This window comes from Mustela putorius, unplaced genomic scaffold, assembly GCF_011764305.1.
Source record: "Mustela putorius furo isolate JIRA1106 unplaced genomic scaffold, ASM1176430v1.1 tig00537248_pilon_pilon_pilon, whole genome shotgun sequence".
Taxonomy (NCBI): domain Eukaryota; kingdom Metazoa; phylum Chordata; class Mammalia; order Carnivora; family Mustelidae; genus Mustela; species Mustela putorius.
Genome location: NW_025422387.1, coordinates 6936006 through 6958381, shown reverse-complemented (window position 1 = coordinate 6958381; position 22376 = coordinate 6936006). Strand labels below are relative to the sequence as shown.

Genomic DNA, 22376 nt, shown 5'->3' with positions numbered 1-22376 from the left:
TGAGACCCTCACCGCGTCCCTCAGCCAAGGGGAGGGTAGACGAATTACGTACACCCGGACTACGAACACCTTGGACGGTCCACCTCCAGGCGCTGATGTGTCATTAAATTAAATAAGCAAATGGGACATTTGAGTGTATACAACAATCCCATACAACACAGGAATATGTTAGTTTGTGATAGAGAAAAGCAGCTGGGAGCCTTATACACCAAACTGTTGACAGTGATTATCTCAGACAGCAGAGAGTTTTAGAGAAGTATTTCTATGTCATGAACTCTTTTTTACTCTTCATATTTGAGCTTTGGTTATTTCGGTTTGTAACCAGAAAAAAAGTGATAATGCCATTTTCTTAAAAGCTAGATGATGGTTGGGGCACCTGGATGGCTCAGCGGGTTAAAGCCTCTGCCTTAGGCTCAGGTCATGAGTCTAGAGTCCTGGGATCGAGCCCCGCATCGGGCTCTCTGCTTAGCAGGGAGCCTGTTCCTCCCCCTCCCCTGCCTGCCTCTCTGCCTACTTGTTATCTGTCTGTCAAATAAATAAATAAAATCTTAAAAAAAAAAAAAAGTAGATGATGGCTGCATCATGGGCAAAATGTGTGCTCCTGAAGACTTCAAATAACTTAAAAACAAGCACAAGCTAAGACTCCTCCCGACAGAGAAGAGCAGGAAATTTCCATCATCAGCTAAAGGGGTATCCTTGTCTGTCAACAGTTTGCAGCAGACTCCAGCGCTCTGGCTTTGATGTTATGGGTTCTTCAAAGAAAGACTTAATAAACTCTTAATGAACGCATTTTATTTCACACGGCTTCACATTTATATCATACAAATATGCATAAAATAAGGAGCCCAGGAAGTGAGAGCTGAGTCATCTTGAGCTGGCTCTCCCCGATGACGATGCAAAGCCAAGATGAATTCACCTCGGCCCTCCTCTCTCTTCCCTGCTTCCAAGGGGAACAGACGTGTCCGGTCAGTGAGCTGAGGTCCTGCCCTGTTGACATCTTACTGGCTCACAACACGCTGCTCTCCGTCCAGCAGTGCCGGTGGTGGGGAGGCCGTGGCTCTGACTCCGCAGGGTGCCGTGATCACTGAGGCAGGTCCCTGAGAGGTGCGGAAAGACCCTCTGGACAGAGAACCAGAGCATCCTTTGAGGCCTGAGCTGGGGAGGAGTCTGTGAGCTGCTCGAGCGGGTCGGGGGGGTTGCTCAACAGAGGCCATGACCGGCCCGAGTGCGGCAGGACCTCAGTAGTGGTTTTGTGGTGGCATCTCTTTGAAAACCCGGAACCCTTCCTTGACTGCAAAATCCCAGGCCAGGTTAGACACATACTCAGTCAGCTTTTCATTTTGTTCGGCGGCTGCCAAGCCTGCTTGCCCTAAGCAGAAGCAAAGAAAAACAGTGATTACTCCCAAACGACCCTCCATAATAATGCTGTTAGCATCTCCTAGCATTTGCTGAGCATCTGCCACGTTCCAGACACGGTGCTAAGTGCTCTGCGTGTATGATTATAGCTCACTGAATTCCCAAAGCAACTGGTGATTTTATTCCCCACTTTATGGACAAGGATCTGGGTCTCAGAGAGAAGGCGTGCCCACGCTTACGTCAGTGGGTGGGAGCCAGGAGTCAGGCTCGGCGGGACTGCTCCCTGCTCCTCTGATCTAAAGAAAATAAATGAAATCAGGAAGATCCCCAATATTTCTGCTGTTGCCGCTGAGCTTAGATTTTCTGTCATCCCCACCCTCACTGCCCTGGGTTTTCCTGAAGTAAATCTATGAATACTTCATTGATGTCTAATAACAAAGACTTAAAAACACAGAATACCATCATCACGCTTAAAAAAGTTAGCTGTGCCTCCTTGATGTCATCAACTGTCCAGACGGTCCAGTGAGAATTCAAATTTCACTGACTATCCTGTTAATTTTTTATAGAGATCTAAAGATTCAAATGTTATAATGGCTGAGTGTCTTTTAAATCCCCTCCCCCGCCCCTTAAGAGATTTTATTTATTTATTTTACAGAGAGAGAGAGAGCGTGAGGGTGTGCCAGAAAGGAGGGAAGGAGGAGCAGAGGGGCAGGGACAGGGAGCGAGAGAATCTGAGGCAGACGCCTCACTGAGCGTGGAGCCCGGTGTGGTACTTGGTACTCGATCTTATGACCCTGAGATCAACCTGAGCTGAAACCAAGAGTTGGTGCTCAACCGACTGAGCCACCCAGGTGCCCCTTAAGTCCCTTGTGATCTTCAGGTTCCATTTTTATCCTTTCTATTTCCCCCTGACATTCATTTGTTGAGGAATTTGCGAAGTGTCCAGAATCTGGAGTTGGTGAACGGCTGTGCCCGGCGGGTCCCGTTTAACTTGCTCCTCGGAACCCTCTGTTTCCTGCGAGTTGGCAATTAGCCAACTATTAGTCGGATCCAGGTCTGACTTTCTGGGAGAAGCACCAGCCAGTACACAATGTCTGGCCGTCTCTCTCTTCCTGATGTTAGCCCCGTTGATGCTTATTTTCCAGATCCATTCATGTATTAGGGGTAGAAAATTGGTGATCTGTTAATTCTGCCATTCTGTCTGGGATGCTTTCCTAGAGAGAAACTTCCCCTCCTCAGTTACTTGGTTAGCCTGACCTAGAACTTGTACACGACAGGCAGGATAAATCCTTGATTTTCCCCCCTTTCTTTATCCATTTTTAGAATCACGGATTGCTTCCCTGGTGTCCTCCAAAGCCATCAATGAGATTTTGACTCTGTTTTAGCGTTGCTCTCTACTCTTGGATATAAATACACTTGATGAGTTCCCATCCATTTCAGCTTTGTCCTTGCTGGCACTCAATGTCACCTGTCGTTAGCCAGTGGGGGCCTATTCAGGCTGACTCCTGAGTGCTGTAGAGATGACCCCAGTTGTCCTCAATAGCTCCCTAGCTTATTGGTACAACAGGTGCTCCAGGTTCACTTGTAGACATCCTGCCCTCAACCTGAACACAACCACTTTTCTAAGAAGTCCCAGTTCTTTCTGGTGGGAATGGAATTTAGAGATTATGACATAGGGAAAACTGGGAGTACATAGTGCTACTGGGACTTTTCTAGAACTTTCTGGGACTTTCTAGGACTTTCTGGCAGGGTCTATGTGCTTTCTTTCTGCCTGTCTTCTGTTCCACAGAGGAAGCAAACTATAATCTGCCTAGAATTCTAGCTTCTTAACTAATTTAGGAGAGAGATGATTTCATTTGCTATCCTGTGAGATTTAGAATTAAAACAAATAAGATTGTGCTACATACTCTCATATACATGTGAACATTCTATAGGTGATATGTTCATGTATATATACATATCCGGTTCAACCGTCAACACTTAACTTTTCTTCCGAGGAGCTCAGATGCACAAGATATAATGCATAACTAACTCCCAGCTAGTTCAATAAAGCATTTCCCCATGTATGTAGACGCACCATGTAAGAAAACACAATCTTTTTTTCTCCTTCAGAAGTCATCTTACTGGACAATTTGGCAACATCTACAAAATTTTAAAATGCACATACTTTTAGGAATTCCAATTCTGGGGATTTATCCTTTAGGTATATTCACAAATGTCTGAAAAAGGATGTTCACCATCCATCATTTGTGATTGCAAAAATGTGCAAACCATCCAAGAATACGTTAAATGAATCACACTACATCCATACAATGGAATGTTCTAGAGAAATCCGAAAGAATGATGTATATCTGAACATACTCATGTGGAAAGGTCCCTCTCAATATTGTTGTTGTTGTTTTTTTAAGATTTTATTTATTCATTTGAAACAGACAGAGATCACAAGTAGGCAGAGAGGCAGGCAGAGAGACAGAGAGAGGAGGAAGCAGGCTCCCCGCCAAGCAGAGAGCCCGATGTAGGGCTCGATCCCAGGACCCTGGGATCATGACCTGAGCTGAAGGCAGAGGTTTTAACCCACTGAGCCACCCAGGTGCCCCCCTCTCAATATTGTTAAGTGCAAAAAACAAGCAGGGAATATATCTTACATTGTTGTGAAGTATATCTATGATAATCATATATATCCTATACATATACACATCATATCTTATATATGTACATACACAAATATTTCATAGGAACTGTTAAGCATAAAAATTTTTTTTTAATTTTTTTTTAAGATTTTTTAAATTTATTTATTTGACAGAGAGATAGAGTACAAGCAGGCAGAGAAGCAGGCAGAGAGAGAGGAGGGGAAGCAGGCTCCCCGATGAGCAGAGAGCCTGATGTGGGGCTCGATCCCAGGATTCTGGGATCATGACCTGAGCCGAAGGCAGAGGCTTTAACCCACTGAGCCACCCAGGTACCCCAGCATAAAAAAATTTTTAAAATCAAGGTACTAAAAATGCATGTAGGCTAGTCACATTTTTATAAAACTTAGAGGAGGGAAGCCTGGGTGGCTCAGTTGGTTAACCATTAGCCTTCGGCTCAGGTCATGATCCCAGGATCCTGAGATTGAGCCCCACATCAGGTTCCTTGCTCTGTGGGGAGTCTGTTTCTCCCTCTCCCTCTGCCACTCTCCCTGCTTGTGTACTCACTCTCTGTGTCAAGTAAACAAACAAATAAATAAATAAAATCTTTTAAAAACTTAGAAGACAGAGACACAAAAATAATTGGGGTCGGGCGTGGGTCTGGGTGGCTCAGATGGTTGGGCATCTGCCTTCAGGTGGGTCCTGATTTCCAGGTCCTGGGATTGAGCCCCGCCTCGGGCTCTGGGCTCAGCAGGGAGTCTGCTTCTTCCTCTCCTCCTGCCTCTCCCCCTGCTGCTGCTTGCTCACTCTCTCTCTCACTCTGTCTCAAGTAAATAAATAAAATCTTTAAAAAAATTGGGGGGCCCATTTATCTTTGAGAAATGATACTGAGAAGAAAGGAAAATAATTTTATATTCTTTTTTTTTTTAAGATTTTATTTATTTATTTGACAGAGAGAGAGAGATCACAAGTAGGCAGAGAGGCAGGCAGAGAAAGAGAGACGGAAGCAAAATGCGGGGCTTTATTCCAGTTCCCTGAGATCATGACCTGAGCCGAAGGCAGAAGCCCAACCTACTGAGCAACCCAAGCACCCTAATTTTGTATTCTTTATGATTTAATTCTTGCCATGTAGGTTTTTACTTTATTTTTTGTATGTTAATAATTTTTAAAAGTTTGGGGCACATGGGTGGTTCAGTTGGTTGAGCGTCCGACTCGTGATTTAGGTTCAGGTCATGATCTCAGGTGACGAGATTGAGCCCCCAGTCGGGCTCTGCTTGAGATTCTCTCTCTGCCTCTGCCCCTCCCTCCATGTGCACATGGTTGCTCTCACTCTCTCTCATAAATAATTAACTCTTAAAAAATAATTTTCAAAAGTTTAAATATTTTAAAGAATATACACATGCCATTAATGACAGATGGAGGAATTAACCGAATCTTATAGAATTCTGGCAAATTGGTCCTTCTGAAGCCTCTGTGGCCACAGTGGTGGCAGTGGTGGTGGGGGGGGCCTTCCTCCGGGGAGAAGCTGCGTGGCTGTCACTCAGACCCTAAGGCAGCATTACCTGGGAGCGAGCGCTTGTGGACTCCTTGCAGGATTATGGCCATTCGGAAAAAAGACAAAGCCATGTAGAAGTTCCAGTTCTCAGGGGGAGGGATCTCCGAGTGACGGCAGTACATTCTGAGATACTCCTCTGCCGTAGGGATTCCCAGCTGAGTGAGATCACAGTCACGCAAACCTGGGGCAACAGACAGAGCCATCTCTGTGCGGGCAGTCAGTGACCGCCCACTCCCCTGTGGCTGCAGGGATCTCAATTATGAAAATCACTTTCTCCCTTGGCAATGAGCTTCATAGCTAGTTCACAGCCTCAGCTCTGTATTTCAGCAGCTCTTCTGCCCTCACGATGCTGGGATCCCAGCACGAAGCTATTCACAAATCGGCCCTCAAAAGTTTCAGACTAAATTGGCAGTAAAGGTGGGGTGCCTGGGTGGCTCAGTCGGTTAAGCATCTGACTCTTGATCTCAGCTCAAGTCTTGATCTCAGGGCTGCGAGTTCAAGACCCACACTGGGCTACATGAGTGGGGGTGGAGCCTACTTTAAAAAAAAAAAAAAAGGTCCTGCCAAATTATGAAAAAAAAATTAACAACAAATAATGTTTTTTACTGACTTGCTTCATTTGTAATCTTTGCATGGCTTAGAAGCATGTAGCACATTTTGTTCCTAGGATTTTGTCCAGGAGTATACTTTATAATATAGGCAAGGTTATTCCTACAAAGATGTTCACTGCTTTTTGGTGAGGGCTCGGGGGAGGTAATAGAAAGAAATCAGAAATAAATTAAATATCTAAATAGGAATCAAACATCTTGATTAAGTTAATTCTATTCAATAAAATCCTATTCCATGATGCTGTAGAAGAAATACTTAATGGCATGAAAACATGTCCAAAACATGTTATTAAGTAAAAAAAAAAGCCAGGCCATAAAGTCGTTGAATCACATTTTCATTTAAACAAACGTATGGGGGCACCTGGGTGGCTCAGTGGGTTAAAGCCTCTGCCTTCAGCTCAGATCATGATCCCAGGGTCCTGGGATCGAGCCCCGCCCACATCGGGCTGTCCACTCCGCAGAGAGCCTGCTTCCTCCTCTCTCTCTCTCTCTCTCTCTCTGCCTACTCCTGATCTCTGTCTGTCAAATAAATAAAATCTTTAAAAAATAAAAAAATAAACAAACGTATGTATGCATGCAGAAAGATGAAAATGTTGACAATGGTCAGATCTGGGCCTATCCACGACTTTAACTTTTTCTTTCGTTGTCTGTTGGCTGCAACGTTTTAAAATAAATTTGTATTTTTAATTTAGAAAATTAAATAGAAATTAGTTGTGTAAAAACACAAGAGGGGTCTATGCACATACCCTTCTCACTTAAAATACACCCTATACCCATCTCCCCCTGCGGACAGAAATGCATTCCAAGTGCACTTTCCACCCAAACCACCAGCACCTCAATTTCCCTCACCCAGGCCATCAGCCATCACCGCTACTTTTGTGCCTCAGGTGCTTTGAGAATGGAGCTGCCTCTTCCCTCCTCCCGCCAACCCCAGTTCCTACCTCGCAGCAGGGGGCCGGGAAAACTGGACGGCAGGTAGTGAGCGAGGCAGCTGAAGGCCACGTCCGCAAGGGGGTCGCCTAAGGTAGAGAGCTCCCAGTCAAGGACAGCAAGCACCTCGGCCCTTCTCTGGGTGGAACAGCAGGTTGTCCAGCCTGAAGAAGGAATGTGGAGAGACAGCTCTAAGGAAACTGAGCACTGGGGTGTGTTCTGTGCCGAGGGTCTTCTATTTGGCCCTCCCGACCCGCTCAGCCCCTCGGTGCCCCTGTCCGCGAGCTCCCCTGCCCTCTGGCTCAGGTGGACCTAGCCAGTGAGGACACCAGCAGGAGACAGGACGGGGGGCAGGTGGCTGAGGGGCTCGGTATCCCTCTCCCAGAGCCCAGTTTGGGTCAGGTAACCCTCTCCACATGGCGATCCTCTCTGGGTTCTGGTAATTCCTCCTTCCCTGTGAAGGGTTCAAACACGTCTGGAGTTCTTGGACACGCCTTCCACAAAAGGAAGAGTCTAATTCTTTGCCGCTTGAAGCCTTTGGCTTCTAACAAATAGAACCGGCAAGTGAGACTACGCGAATGCAGAGCCTCAGAAAAGGGGATCAGCTTCCAAGCAGCCCGGCCTCTCTTGGAACACACACCTTTGCAGCCCCGAGCACCCCCAGGGTTGAAGGAGAAGCTTCGATGCTGGAGCAACCATGCGGGGACCACAAGCAGACAAGAGAGGCCCAGGGAGCCCAGCTGTTCAGTCTTCTCTGCCCCAGTGCCAGGCATGTGAGCGGCCCCCAGCCTGACCGCCACCCCAGCTGAAACAGACTTCGGATTCGTGAGCCAAACTACGGCTGTCTGTCTGCAGCCATGTGGTTTGGGAGATCTGTATGTAGTCGTAGTAACTGAAGCACGCGTGTGCACTTTCAAACCTGGGGGCAGTTAGGACAGCCCACCATCATTACCAATTATCTGGCCCCAAATGTCACGGGGTCAAGGTGGAGAAACCCCACCTTAGAAGGCCACCGACAGGGAGATCTTTTGTAAAGGGAATCACCCTCCACTGCACATCAGGCTCAGGCCAGCTGCTTCATTTCCCCTTCAAGTGTCCCGCCCACCATTTGTCACATCTAGACACTGGCTGCTCCTCACAGACCTGAAGTTCCCATGCACCACTGTCGTCTTCTGTTGCTTGGGAAGATGGCGGGGTAGCCACTGGATGAGCCTCTCCATCACCTGGATGGTGCCGGGTTCTGAGGCTCGATACTGCTTAATCCAGGTTTGCATCTGCTGTGGAATATAGTCCTCTGAGGGAAAGAGAATTCGAACATGGTAGGCCACTCTAACATCCTATCCTGCAAAGGTTCCAGAAAGTAACCAAAACACTGAAAGCGCTGGTAGTGCTCTCCTGATGACCGAGGCATTTCTCACAGGACGCTCCTGCCACCGTGGCTGGATCAGTGGGACGCAGGTGTTGCTCCCAGCCACAAGGCCTGTGAGCCTGATCCCTGGCCTCTCAGACATCCTACCAGCTTCCTAACAGCCTTCAAGAAATCCCTTTTTGGCTAAACAACAGTGGTTGGCTAAGCGCAGGGACTGGGGCCCGACTCCCTGGGCGTGATTCCCAGCTCTGCCATTCTCTGTCTTTGTGATCTCAGACACATCACTTGACCTCTCTGTACCTCAGTTTCTCTTCATCAGAGAGATGCTCCTTAGAGTTGCTGGGAGGATGAAGTATATAAAGCCCCTGGAAATGTTTCTGGCATGAAGTAAGTTCTACATGAGGATTTGCTATCATTACTCAGCTGTTTGCTAAGAAACCCAAGAGATTCTACCATTGAGGAACTTGTGAGTTCTGTCTGGGACTGGACCCTGGAAGGAATTCTGCAGTCAACTCGGCTCACAGTCAAGGTCTTCAATGGATGTAACTGCACCATCCTTCCTTGGTGGTTCTGTATGAATGTACGGACACTTCCATAGGACTATTTTTGTGAAGGCTAACCAAATTCCTTCCTAACGGGCCAAATACTGAGCTGCACAGAAGGCCACTCAATTTGTCCTGATTTATTGTCAACGGACAATTATTAATTGTCCCTATTAATATAATTAATAAAAGTGTCAGGACCCTGGCTCTAAGCCAAGCCCTCATTTATCAGCTGAGAGAAAAATGGTCCGCAGAGGCTGACGGGTTTGAAGACAAGGAAAGAAAGATCAGGTTCTTTCTGTGGAGTCCACTGCACAGCTGGACCATCTAGACACTTGCCCTTTGCAAGATCTTGCTGGACCATGGGAAGTGGAGATCAAAGTCCATAGGAATTTAATCCAAAACAAATCAAGCCTTTAGAATTATATAATTTACAGAAGACAGAAGTAAATAAAACCATAAGGAAATAATCACGATAAATATATAACACACTGACTTGGTCTGTTAAAAATTTCATTGAAAAAAAGAGATGGGAGGGACTGTTCTAGATTCTTTGATCAGATCCCAATTGAGGGGGGGGGAACTCAGTTTATAAAAGATTTAAGGGGAGGGGCGCCTGGATGGCTCAGTCGGTTAAGAATCCACCTCTTAATTATGGCTCAGGTCATGATCTCAGGATCCTGCAATCAAGCCCCACATCTGGCTCCACGCTCAGTGCAGACTCTGCTTGAGATTCTCTCTCTCTGTCTGCCCCCACCTTCTCTCTCTCTAAAATAAAAAAATCATTTTTAAAAAGATATAAGGGGGTAATTGATGAAATGTATCTGAATATGGAGTGGGTTTTAAATATTCAGGGAAAGTTATAAATTTTCTTTAATGTGAGAGTAGTACTGGGGATGGTCCTTATTTTTAGGAAATGCATACTGAAGTATTTAGGAGTCAAGTGCTAGGGTCTCTACAGCTTTGTTAAATATATATAATTATATACAGAGAGAGACAGAAACAGAAGGAGAGGGAGAGGGAAAGAGAGGCGAATATGGCAAAAGTTAACCCCTGTTAAAATTAGTAGTGGGAATATGTCGTTATATAATGTACATAGTACAATAGTACATATGTACTATTCACATTTCTGTAAATTTGTAAATTATAATCATAAGTTAAATACAAAGACCATAGGAACTGAGTTAGGCGCCTGGGTGGCTCAGGTGATTAAGTGTCTGACTCTTGGTTTTGACTCAGGTCATGATCTCAGGGCTGTGGGATCGAGCCTTGCCTCAAGATCCATGCTCAGGAGAGTCTGCTTAAGGATTCTCTCTCTCTGCAACGCCCCCCCCCAACTCACACACAACTATGCACACTCTCTCTCTGTTTCTGTCTAAATAAATCTTTAAAAAAGAAACACACACACAGGACCTGAGCCTTTGTGAAAGGAACCTTTCAGGAAAATCTCCTATACTGGGACGCCCGGGTGGCTCGGTCGGTTGAGCATTCGACTTTTGATTTAGGCCCAAGTCATGATCTCAGGGTTGTGAGATCAAGCCTCACAATGGACTGCTTAGTGCAGAGTCTGCTTATCCCTCTCCCTCTGATTCTCCCTCTGCTCTCTCTCCCTCTCTCTCTTTCTCAAATAAATAAATAAAATATTTTTTTTTTTTTAAAAGGAAAATCTCCTATACGGTTTTGGGAGCTCCCACCCCAAACACACCAACCAACGCTGCACACATTCTCTTCTCCTGGGAAACAGATGCAGCTGCCCCTGTCTCTGGCTCTGTTGGCCACTGGCCGCTATCAACCCTGCCAAGGCACTGAAACATTTTTCCTCAAGCAGACTGCCCCTCTGGGATAAGAAAAGAGGATTATGTGCTCTTTGTAGGTCACTGGTGATGGAAAGGTTCTTTGTGGTAACTGGACTGTATCTAAAGGATCTTTGTCAAAAGTGCCACCTTTTTTTTTTTTTTTTAAGATTTTATTTATTTATTTGTCAGAGATAGAGAGCATGAGCAAGCGGTGGTGGGGTGGGGGGTAATGCAGGCTCCCCACTGAACAAGGAGCCCGATTCGGAACTCGGTCCCTGGAGCCCAGGATCATGACCTGAGCCGAAGGCAGCGGCTTAACGGACTGAGCCACCCAGGAATCCCATCAAAAGTTCCTCTTAATTAGAAATCATGTTTGTGTGCAATCTCCCTCTCTCTTATTATTTTAACAAACGTTGGGCGCCTGGGTGGCTCAGTGGGTTAAGCTGCTGCCTTCAGCTCAGGTCATGATCTCAGAGTCCTGGGATCGAGTCCCGCATCGGGCTCTCTGCTCAGCAGAGAGTCTGCTTCCCTCTCTCTCTATCTGCCTGCCTCTCCATCTACTTGTGATTTCTCTCTGTCAAATAAATAAATAAAATCTTTAAAAAACAAAAAAACAAAAAAACAAACGTAAATGTGTGTGCTCTTGAATAGATAATACATACATGGCTTGGAATAAAGTGACAGAAGGGCACATGGTACTCTTTCTCGCACCCTCTGCCAGCCACTCCGCTCTTTTTCCCAAAGGCAACCCACGTGATGAGTTTCATGGAGATAATCACTTGCGCAAGCAACTATTTAAATATATTTGAATATGTAAATTTATTCAAATATGCCACCCTGTGCACAAATGGTGGTGTCTATTTATAGCCGATGCCCTGCCCAGCAGCTGGATTCCTGACATCACCAGAGAAATTGCAGGTTTCTTGAAAAGGGAGAGCTGATGCGTCCGAAGCATGATGAAGCCGCTTTATGCTATTAAGCTCAAAACACAGCTCATGGCCCAGGATGCCGGCCCTTGGCTCATGTGAAATCACATCAGATTTCTGCTCTGCCTCTTTGTGCTAAGAGGTCAGTGAAAAGAGCATCAAAACAGTCTCCTTTAAAAGTAAAAGGCAAAGGATCCACTCAGCACAGAAGCTGCTGTCTGTCCAGGGCAGGACGTCACACTGCCCATCACTGCACCTGCCTGAGGCTTTACCTTCATTCAAAGCACAGGGACAGCTACCACCTGTGAGGGAGGGAGTGCAGGACATTTTGTTTGTTTGTTCTTTAACCCAACTTTTACTACCTTACTATAGAGAAAACTCTAACAAAGTAAGGAGACTTGTCCAAGGTCCCTGACAAATTAGCATCCAGCTTCTGCTCCAATGGTCTTTCCATCTTGAAACATGGATCAATATGGACAACATGTGTTGTCTTTGCCTACTGGCCATTTTATTGGGGATGACGGCTGCCAGATCAAATATAGGATACCCAGTTAAATGTGAATTTCATATAAACAACAAATACATTTTTATTTCCAAATGAGGTGGAGGGAACTCACACTGAGTTGGTATCCCTAGTCAACAGGTTAGAATATGGGGGAGATGGGGGCACCTGGGTGGCTCAGTGGGTTAAGCCTCTGCCTTCGGCTCAGGTCGTGATCAGTCCTGGGATCGAGCGCCCGCATTGGGCTCTCTGCTCCGCGGGGAGCCTGCTTCCCCCACCCCTGCTTATTTGTGATCTCTCTCTCTCTCTCTCAAATAAATAAATAAAATCTTAAAAAAAAAAAAGAATATGGGGTGAATGGATCTGGCTGTCCTTGGAAGGGATGGGGAGTACCCCCCTCAATTTGGGCTGGGAAGTCAGCAAGCTTTCTCTTTTGTAGAAAAGTGTTTCAAACTGATCACTTGTGGGGACTCAGCTCATGTGCCTGTGGAGAGGTGGAACTTTAGGTGACTTGGCAGAAAGGGCAGGAGGTTGATGTATGCGGGAGATGTACATGGGAGACTACAGCTTCTGATGTGGTCCTATCGAAAACACATTTTGGCTAAAAGCAGAGAATGAAAATACAGCTTAGCTGGAAGGTTCTTTTTGACTAGAGCCAAGCATACATATTGATCAAGAGTCAGATACTCTTGAATTTTCCAGGGAAGAAAAAGTGAAATTCTTTGGCTCGTGCTAAAGTTGGTGCATGGAGACAGTGGTGATGGTGGTTTTAAAATTATGTGTGTTTGTCAAATATATAGAATGTTACACTTCAATACACCTGACTTCAAAAAAGAAAAAAAAAAAAAAAAGAAGAAAACTGACAATAACAGTGAGGACGAGGAACAACTGGAACTCTCAGACAGTAAAAGACAAGCAGAAACACACTCTACCAAGAAAATGCCTTGGCATAATGGTATTTTAAAAGTCTAACCCTGTTGAAAAGAGTATTTAGGGGAAAGAGTATAAAACAGTAGAAAGTATCTTTTTTAAAAAAGACTTTTATTTTTATTTATTTATTTGACAGAGAGAGAGAGAGAGAACAAGTGGGCAGAGGGGAAGGGAGAAGCAGGCTCCCCGAGGAGCAGAGACCCCGATGCAGGACTCGATCCCAGGACCCTGAGATCATGACCTGAGCCGAAGGCAGAGGCTTAACCTCCTGAGCCACCCAAGTGCCCCAGAAGAAATATCTTAAGTACTCTTGGCCAGTACCAGAAAAAATAAAGATTGAAATGGTCCAGCAAGATCAAAGTTGCACGGGAGAGAGATTCTATAGGCCAGGAAGGGACATAATGAGGCTAACGTATTAGGTAAATGACACCTCCATTAAAATGAAACTGGATGTCCACGGAGGGGGCGAAGGAGCCCCCCTCACAGTTAGCAAACACCAGATGTGTGAACACCCTGACATCTTGCAAATCCTGAGGGTAAAGGCACCAATGAGGAACCCGTCAGCACAAAAGACAAATGGCGGCCTGCTCACCGTGTTTCCCGTAGTCTTCTAGGCCGGCAGCCTTGAGGTCCACACTGTGAATTTTGCACAAGACTCTGTTTATGGCAGTGTATATGGCCCGCCTCTGGCTGGGGTCCAAGCCTGGCAGAGAGGGGTCTCTGTAGATGAGGCCTGGGCAGTACTCCATCAGATAGAAGGGCATGCCGATGACCCTGGGAGGGACACAGGTGGGGAGTTTCAGCCCAGCTTCAGGCTGTTAGGGCATTGCTCTTTTCTTTTTTTTTTAAGATTTTATTTATTTATTTGATAGATCACAAGTAGGCAGAGAGGCAAGCAGAGAGAGAAGGAAGCAGGCTCCCCGCTGAGCAGAGAGCCCGATGCGGGGCTCGATACCAGGACCCTGAGACCATGACCTGAGCCGAAGGCAGAGGCTTAACCCACGGAGCCACCCAGGCGCCCCTCTTTTTTTTTTTTTTTAAAGACTTTTATTTTAGAAAGTACGTGTGCATGAGAGAGAAGGGGGAGGGGCAGAGGGAGAGAAAGAACCCTCAAGCAGGCTCCCCACTGAATGTGGAGCCCAATGTGGGGCTCGATCCCACGCCCCTGAGATCATGACCTGAGCTGACAAAAGCCAGCCGCTTAATGGACTGAGCCATCCAGGCGTGCAGCACTGTTCTTTCTGTTTGCGCTAAGTGCTGGGGAACGAGTTCAGACCCAGAGTGCTGGACACTTCCTTTCCTTCGTACATAAGCACAGAGGGTTGGAAGTACCCCATCCCCAAACCACCACACATACAGCCCCGTCTATACGTTTTTGCCAGCATGTCTCTCTTGTGTTTGGTCTACTCATGCAAGCGACAGGAATGAAGTGTGATAATGGAGGAAAGCGCCATGTTGAGGCGGGTACTTTGGAGCCACACAGAACCAGGTCTGAATCCTGCCTCTGCCTTTTCCTAGCCGTGTGATTGTGAGAGATTTACTGACCCCCTCTGGGCTTTGTTGTTTTAATCTGGAAAACTTCAAAGGGTTGTTATAAGAATTAGGGGAGCAAATATACAAGGATTGCCTGGTTCCAATGAGGCTTCAATAACTATTCCATCTCATTGATGTTATTTCTGTCATTCTCTGCTGGTGTGAGTGGCACATACACTCCCCTGTGGTATTAAGGTGATATACCAAACTCTCATTAAACCATTTTTTAGTCATTATTAGAAATCAGTTTACAATTCTAAAAAGTTGTTTTGAAAAGGCTACCATTAAAACTGTTTATCCTGGGGCACCTGGGTGGCTCAATGGGTTAAGGCCTCTGTCTTCAGCTCAGGTCATGATCCTGGGGGTCCTGGGATCCAGCCCCGCATTGGGCTCTCTGCTCAGCGGGGAGCCTGCTTCTCCCTCTCTCTCTTCCTGCCTCTCTGCCTACCTGTGATCTCTGTCTGTCAAATAAATAAATAAAATCTTAAAAAAAAAAACAAAACTGTTTATCCTGTCTTAACCATGGGCTAGATATTAAATTTATTATTAAATTATTGTTAATTATCTTAAGTATAATAACACTGCTGTGGTTATGAAAGAAAATGTCTTTATTTTTAGGCGGTTTACGCTGTATGCAAAGCACTTCAAAAAATTCAGCCAATTGGGGCACCTGGGTGGCTCCATGGGTTAAGCCTCTGCCTTCAGCTCAGGTCATGGTCTCAGGGTCCTGGGATCGAGCCTCACATCAGGCTCTCTGCTCAGCGAGGAGCCTGCCTGCCCCCATCTGCCTCTCTGCCTACTTGTGATCTCTGTCAAATAAATAAACAAAATCTTTTTTAAAAAGATTCAGCCAAAAATAACTGATATAAAGTGAGAGAGAAAAGTTATTTATTTATAAAATGTGTAAAGTTATAAAATTATTAGATTGTATAATTATTGCTATTAAAGTTATTCACATAAAATACATCTATATACATACATCTATAAATATAAAAAGCAAATATGGCAAAATGTTAACAATGTTTTAATCTAGATGAAGGACTCTTTATACTATTTTTTTTCTTCTTTCAACTTTTCCGTATGTTTCAAAATTTTCTTAGATAAAAAGTTGGGACAAAAAGAGATAGATTCAAAAACCTTATTACAAAGCAGTTTAGAAGGACCATAATAAAAAAATTAGTAAAAATAAGCAATATGAAAGTAGATGGATATAAATTTTTAAATGATAAAGAATGTTTTCTACCAATTTTCACAAAAGCAGGCATTTCTTTCAGGACAACTTAAGGACCTGTGAACCTCCAGGGGAGGTTGCTATAAAGTCTCTTTTCTCTCCCACCCCAAATGTATTTGTCTTCACTCTAACAAACTGGTATTTGAGTTACTATATGGGCTTTTCTCTTCTGTAGTTTGAATATGTAATAAAAGAAATAAATCAGAACATTACCCTGAATCTTCACAGCGGTCAAGAACTTTGGGAACAGGCACTCCAGCATTGGCAAGTGCTTTCATTATCCTGCTGGAACAAAGAGAAATGAGTAGCAGTGCTGGCTCAATTGAGATTTTCTTGAAACTATTTTTCTGAATTAAAATCAGTACATCCAGGGGCGCCTGGGTGGCTCAGTGGGTTAAGGCCGCTGCCTTCGGCTCGGGTCATGATCTCAGGGTCCTGGGATCGAGTCCCACATCGGGCTCTCTGCTCAGCAGGGGGCCTGCTTCCCTTCCTCTCTCTGTGATCTCTTCCCTTCCTCTCACCTACTGTGATCTCTCTCTGTCAAATAAATAAAAAAATCTTTAAAAAAAAAAAAATAAATAAAAAAATAAAATAAAATAAAATCAGTACATCCAGAAATTAAAGCAGAATTCTAAAAAATATTCAATTGACCCCAAGATAGTCAAGAAGAACAAAAAACATGGGAAAAACAAGAAACAAATAGCAAAAATTATGGAACTAATTCAAACATCGATAGTTACATTACATTTATTAGACTAAACATTTGAGACAGAGATTGTATTACTGCCTAGAAAGGAAAGACTTAACGATATGCTGTCCACAGGAGACATTCTTTTCTTTTTTTTTTTTTCCTTCTTTCCTTTTTTTAAGATTTCATTTATTTGACAGAGAGAGAGAGAGCACAAGCAGGAGGAGTGGCAGGCAGAGGGAGAGGGAGAAGCAGGCTCCCCACAGAGCAGGGGACGCCCCATATGGGACTCAATCCCAGGACTCTGGGACCATGACCTGAGCCAAAGGCAATGGCCAAACCAACTGAGCCACCCAAGCGTCCCATTCTTTTTTTTTTTTTTTTTTTTTTTAAGATTTTATTTTTTTAATTTGAGAAAGCGTGCCTAAGAGAGAACAGGGAAAGGGGCAGAGGGAGAGAGAGAGAGAGAGAGAATCCCAAGCAGACTCCATACTGAACGTGGAGCCTGACTTGAAGCTCAATCTCATGACCCTGAGATCATGACCTGAGCTGAAATCAAAAGTCAGATGCTTAACTGACCGAGTCACCCTAGGCACCCCCAAGGAGGAAATTTTTAAATGTTTTAAACAGAAAAATAATTACTCGGTCTTATCACCAGTATTTGGCATTTTTAAGTGTTTTAAATAGAAAAATAATTACTCGGTCTTGTCACTAGTATTTGGCATTTTTAAGTGTTTTAAATAGAAAAATAATTACTCGTTCTTGTCACCAGTATTTGGCTCCTGCTTTTGCCTGCCTGGTGTCCTTTCCCTGCTTCATGTTCTGATATTAATATCTAGGGTTTCCTTTGGGAAACAGCTCTCTGTAGCTACTGTCAGTCCACAGAGTTTGGATGGGACTGACCCAGTGCTTGTTTCCAGGGATGGGCACAAGAGCCAGATTCGGCGAACCTGAACAATGCAGCCTCCTGACCCCAGATGATGGTTCACCATCTCCAGGAACTGAAAAGTCCCAAGGACAGAGAGTAAACAGTACGAACAAGAAGGGGCCAAGAGACATCACATTTCCTTTCCTACTCTGCAGCTCTCCTTCTGCAGAGCATCGAGGGCTGAAAGGAAGAAGGGAGCAGAACAGGAGAAAGGCTTCAGGAGAATAAGCCCCCAACCAACGGATCCCATCCAGAATTTTCTAGTTTGGAACTAGGTTTTTCAACCTACTATGTTTAATATTTCCGATTTCAGGAACACTCTTTTTCACCCAGAGGTTCCCCCCCCCCAAAAGTCTGGTTTTCTAGAGGTGTAGGTCTAGAAAAGCAAAAACACACTTCGGGATAAAATTAGGTGACATGTTCTTATTGGAAATAATTTTGGAAATTCACACTTGCACATGAAATGTGTCAGGGCTTTCTGATGGGGCGCTGGCTTGTTAGTTCGGGGCTGAGCTGCGGAGGCTGGGGGGTGAGGACACCCCGGCTCTGAGAAGTTACCTGAACTCCCTCTCTACTGCATGGGTGGATGGAACGAGTGTCCCCAGGGGTTTCCTTTTCAGAACCAGCTGGTGGTTACCGAGCCTGACATAGTAGGTTGGACTGGACTGCCCATGATCAAACCGAAGGAGTTCCAATGGACCTGCAAGTTTGAAAACCAAGAAAATGAAAGCGGTTCTGGAGGACAGAGCTGGGCATTCCTGCTTTCTAATGAATACCACATTTGGGGTGTGCAGAACATTCTGATTTGGGCTACACCTCCTCCTTGGGCACCAGAAATGACTGAGGGCCAGGGGTACCTGCCCCCCTGCCCCAGCTCAGGTCCACTACCATGTGGCAAAGGCCACTCCGTTCCTACCACCGTCCTTCTCACTTTGTACAGGTGTCCGATTTTGTCCCTCTGGCCCACTCCCGTTCTGCGAAGAAAAGCTTTTTTGATTCTGTTTATCAGCCACCAGCACAATCGTGACAGCCAATCAGGCGAAATGGGATGCTTTAAGCCTGAGGATGAGCCATGCCCTTGTGTGTCCCTCAGCCCATACCCGGCCAAACCATGCCTGACACTGCCATGACGGCTGAAAGCAGCTTCTGCAGAGGCCAACAGCTGAGCCAAAGTGCTTTCACGGGACGCGCTCTCCCACCCCAGTGGGCTGAACTCTGGGGCTCCCTCCCAGGAACATCCTGATGAACCCTCAGCTTCATCGTAAGACCGAACTCCGGACATAGACTCGTCTCACATGATCAGAAGAGGAGGCAATGGGAGTTTGCCTGAGTTCGTGGGTCTGCTCCGAAAGGGCCCCTTAGTAGTACAAGAGACCCTAAGCACAATCCAATTCCTGGAGAACAGAACTGTGAAGCACAACACAAAATGTCTTTTTCAAGGACTGAATGTATGGAAGCAAGGCTTTATTACCATGTGGGAATGTCTTCCTTCCCTGGGTGGCTCAGCCTTCAGCTCGGGTCATGATCGCAGGGTTCTGGGATCGACCCCTGCATCAGGCTCCCTGCTCTGTGGGAAGCCGGCTTCTCCCTCTCCCACTCTCCCTGCTTGTGTTCCCCCCTTGCTGTGTCTCTCTCCATAAAATAAATAAAATCTTAAAAAAAAAAAAAAAGAGCCCCTGAGGCAGCTAGCTGTCTCCCCCCACCCTCCCCACCCCCCCAGCCCAGACTGAAATTCAAAGAATAAAAGAAGGACCTTGTCCCATTGTCAACTCAGGGAACTTCTTAAGTCACCTTCACAAAACAGGCTGTTGCCTCAGAACAATTAGACACACTCCAGTGCTCCTGGGCACATACCACTGGCTCCAGGTCCCAGGGGACCCCCGTAAACCTCCCCCCAAACATACACACACTCAGGTGGAAGAGGGGGCACATGACCTTTTGGGGTTAATGCTTTTTCCCAAGCAAGACTGAAAACTGCTTTCGGCTCCACTGAGCCCAATAGCTGTTTACCTCATCACACCGCCTGTCTCCAGCATATTCCACAGGGATTTCAAAGGGAGAGCCAGACTGAAAGCTGAGCCTTAACAGAGTCAGCAAAATACAAACACGGAAATACCTGTGCTCTGGGTCCCCAGTAGGTCTTTGAGGTACTTCTCCAAGGACTCTCGTGGAATTTCCACTGTTTCTCTCACAGGGCCAGTATTTGGAATAACCATTCTCATCGTAAAGCCTAAAAGGGTTTCTAATTCCTTTATGGCAGTTTCTGGGTCATTAACCTGGTTTCAAAGAGAATACTGAACATGTATCACCAGTCAATCCTCACCTGGCCTCCTGCCTGTTCTCCAAAAGGGTAGTTTTGTGGGTTTTTTTTTTTTTAAAGATTTTATTTATTTGAGATAGAGACAATGTGAGTGAGAGAGAGAGAGAGCATGAGCAGTGGGGGGAAGGGGCAGAGGAAGAGGGAGAAGCAGATTTCCTCCTGAACAGGGAGGCTGATGTGGAGCTTGACCCCAGGACCCTGGGCATCCTAGGACACGAACACAGGTGCTTAGCGGACTAAGGCAACCAGGTGCCCTAAAAGGGTAGTTCTTTAGAGGGAAATAGCCAAGAAGTCAGGTCTTTGGGCAAGGGCCTTGAAGGCCAGGATAGTCAGCTAACGAGGAAGCTGTAGAATGAGCTTCCTCTTCCCATTTAATTCCTAACCACATTAATCATTCTTCTCCACTGGAAAGAGTGCCAGTGAAGAGTCCGTGATGCTCCCTCACACCAGGTGGCCAGCATACAGCAGCATCCAGCACCCAGAACCCAGACGTCACAAGCCAGTCAGAGACCTCCTCTTGTGGCTTCTCACCCTTCACAGCCATCACCTGGGCGGTCCGTGTGCCCTAACCCAGAACAGCATTACTAGGATAGCCTAACTGCCATCCCAAATGTCCTAAGCCTGCCAGCCACGTCCTTGTGTAATTCCTTTTTTTCCCCCTAAGATTTTCTTATTTTTTTGAGAGAGAGAGAGAGAGCATGCAAGGGGAGAGGGTCAGAGGGAGAAGTGGACTCCCCACTGAGCAGGGAGCCCAATACGTGGCTCGATCCTGGGACTCCGGGTTTATGACCTGAGCTGAAGGCAGTCACTTAACCAAATGAGCCACTCGGGTGCCCTTCCTTGTATAATTCTTTCCTCAAACTGACTTTCTGGTAAGTGTTTGTTCTCCCTCCCTTTGGAAATGTGAGTGGCTCGTCACATAGATTTCCTAATTAATAAGAAAAATAAGACTACAGCAGCATGGGGGGAAACCACTAAACACAACTATGATTGTGAACAGTCTGCACAGATATGCTGAGGCTAGTGCCTGTTGCACAGCCGGGGTTCCAAAAAATGGTGACCGTTACCTGAATGGTGCGAATGCCAAGGCTGGCAGCAGCTTTTAGATTTGGTCCAAGATCGTCAAGAAAAATGGACTCCGACGGCTGCAGGCCGAGCCGCTCCAAGCACAGCTTGTAGATCCTGGGGTCTGGCTTACAGATCCCTTCTAGGCAGGATTCCACGACCTGAGCAAGGGACAGGAGTGAGAGGTGAGTGTCTCTAAAAGGCGGTGCTCCCACATGCGTCCTGCTATAGTTTTTGAAGAGAAATAATACAAGGACAGTTGAGATTTGTTGTAACAAGTAACTTAGGAGTTTTATGATGTAAAATGATGTTGCTTTTTAAAGTTGGACATGGAAATCCTGGATTGCTACCTGGGAGCAAGCTTGGAAAACCAGAGTTCTGCTTCAGACACAGTGACCTTTGGCAAACAGTGAGGCCATGATGGGCCTCTGTGTCCTCATCAGTAACACGGGGATGTGAACAGCTATCTTACCTACAGTAGCAATCGTTGAGAACTTTATTTTTTTTTTATTATATTTTTTAAAGATTTCATTTGTTTATTTGACAGGGAGAGAGAGAGAGAGTACAAGCAGGGGGAGCAGCAGGGAAAGGGAAAAACAGGCTCCCCGCTGAGCAGAGAGTCAGACATGGAGCTCGATCCCAGGCCCCTGGGATCATGACCTGAGCCCGAAGGCAGAGGTTTTAACCCATTGAGCCACCCAGGCGCCCCTGATATGTGGGTTTTTACAATAAAAAACAATGTAAAAGCTTTTTAAAGATTTTTTTTTTTTTTTTAATTTATCAGAGAGAGAGAGGGGGAGAGAGCAAGCACAGGCAGACAGAATGGCAGGCAGAGGCAGAGGGAGAAGCAGGCTCCCCGCCGAGCAAGGAGCCCGATGTGGGACTCGATCCCAGGACGCTGGGATCATGACCCGAGCCGAAGGCAGCTGCCTAACCAACTGAGCCACCCAGGCGTCCCAAAAGCTTTTTAAATTAAAAAAAAAAAAATAGATGAAAAAAAATTCTTAAAGCCAAGACAGATTCCTACAATACTGAAGAGTTCAGTCTCTAATGCTGTTAGACATTTCAGGATTGCTTACACTATCTTTATTCCAAGAAATATGTGTGTGTGTGTGTGTGTGTGTGTGTGTGCGTGTGCCCATGGACGTGTGTGTGTGTGTGTGTGTATGTATGTATTTAGAGCCTTAGAGAACAAAAATCTAAATCGTTGCCCTTGAGGAAATATTTTTAAAACTCCAGGTCTCTTGCTGATCTAAAATATGAAAACCCACCAGAAAAGCTGCTGGAAAGCACATGCCAGAAAGCCTGTGAAGTCTAAATAAACAAGTCCATTTTTTTTTCAAGAAGCTCAATAGGTCTTTTAAATTGTAGCTTCCCTTGGAGGGCTCAGTGTGAACCTGACCAGCTTCAGTTGTCCAGAGGACGATATCATTCCTATAGCTGCCCTGGATGGAAGGAACCTCTGAAAAT

At 45.6% G+C, this 22376-nt stretch overlaps 1 protein-coding gene across 1 annotated transcript in view; it reads right to left on the bottom strand.

The window, feature by feature from the left end:
- Positions 1 to 772: 772 nt before the first annotated feature.
- ACAD10 (acyl-CoA dehydrogenase family member 10) overlaps positions 773 to 22376 on the bottom strand; it is a 35838-nt gene continuing 14234 nt past the window's right edge. Inside the window, 11 exon segments of the mRNA XM_004753246.3 lie at positions 773 to 1256; positions 1259 to 1369; positions 5546 to 5719; positions 7088 to 7208; positions 7210 to 7240; positions 8220 to 8370; positions 13734 to 13915; positions 16119 to 16187; positions 18080 to 18221; positions 19638 to 19797; positions 20909 to 21067. Coding sequence (XP_004753303.2) covers positions 1201 to 1256; positions 1259 to 1369; positions 5546 to 5719; positions 7088 to 7208; positions 7210 to 7240; positions 8220 to 8370; positions 13734 to 13915; positions 16119 to 16187; positions 18080 to 18221; positions 19638 to 19797; positions 20909 to 21067 — 1356 coding nt within the window. The 3' untranslated portion in view covers positions 773 to 1200.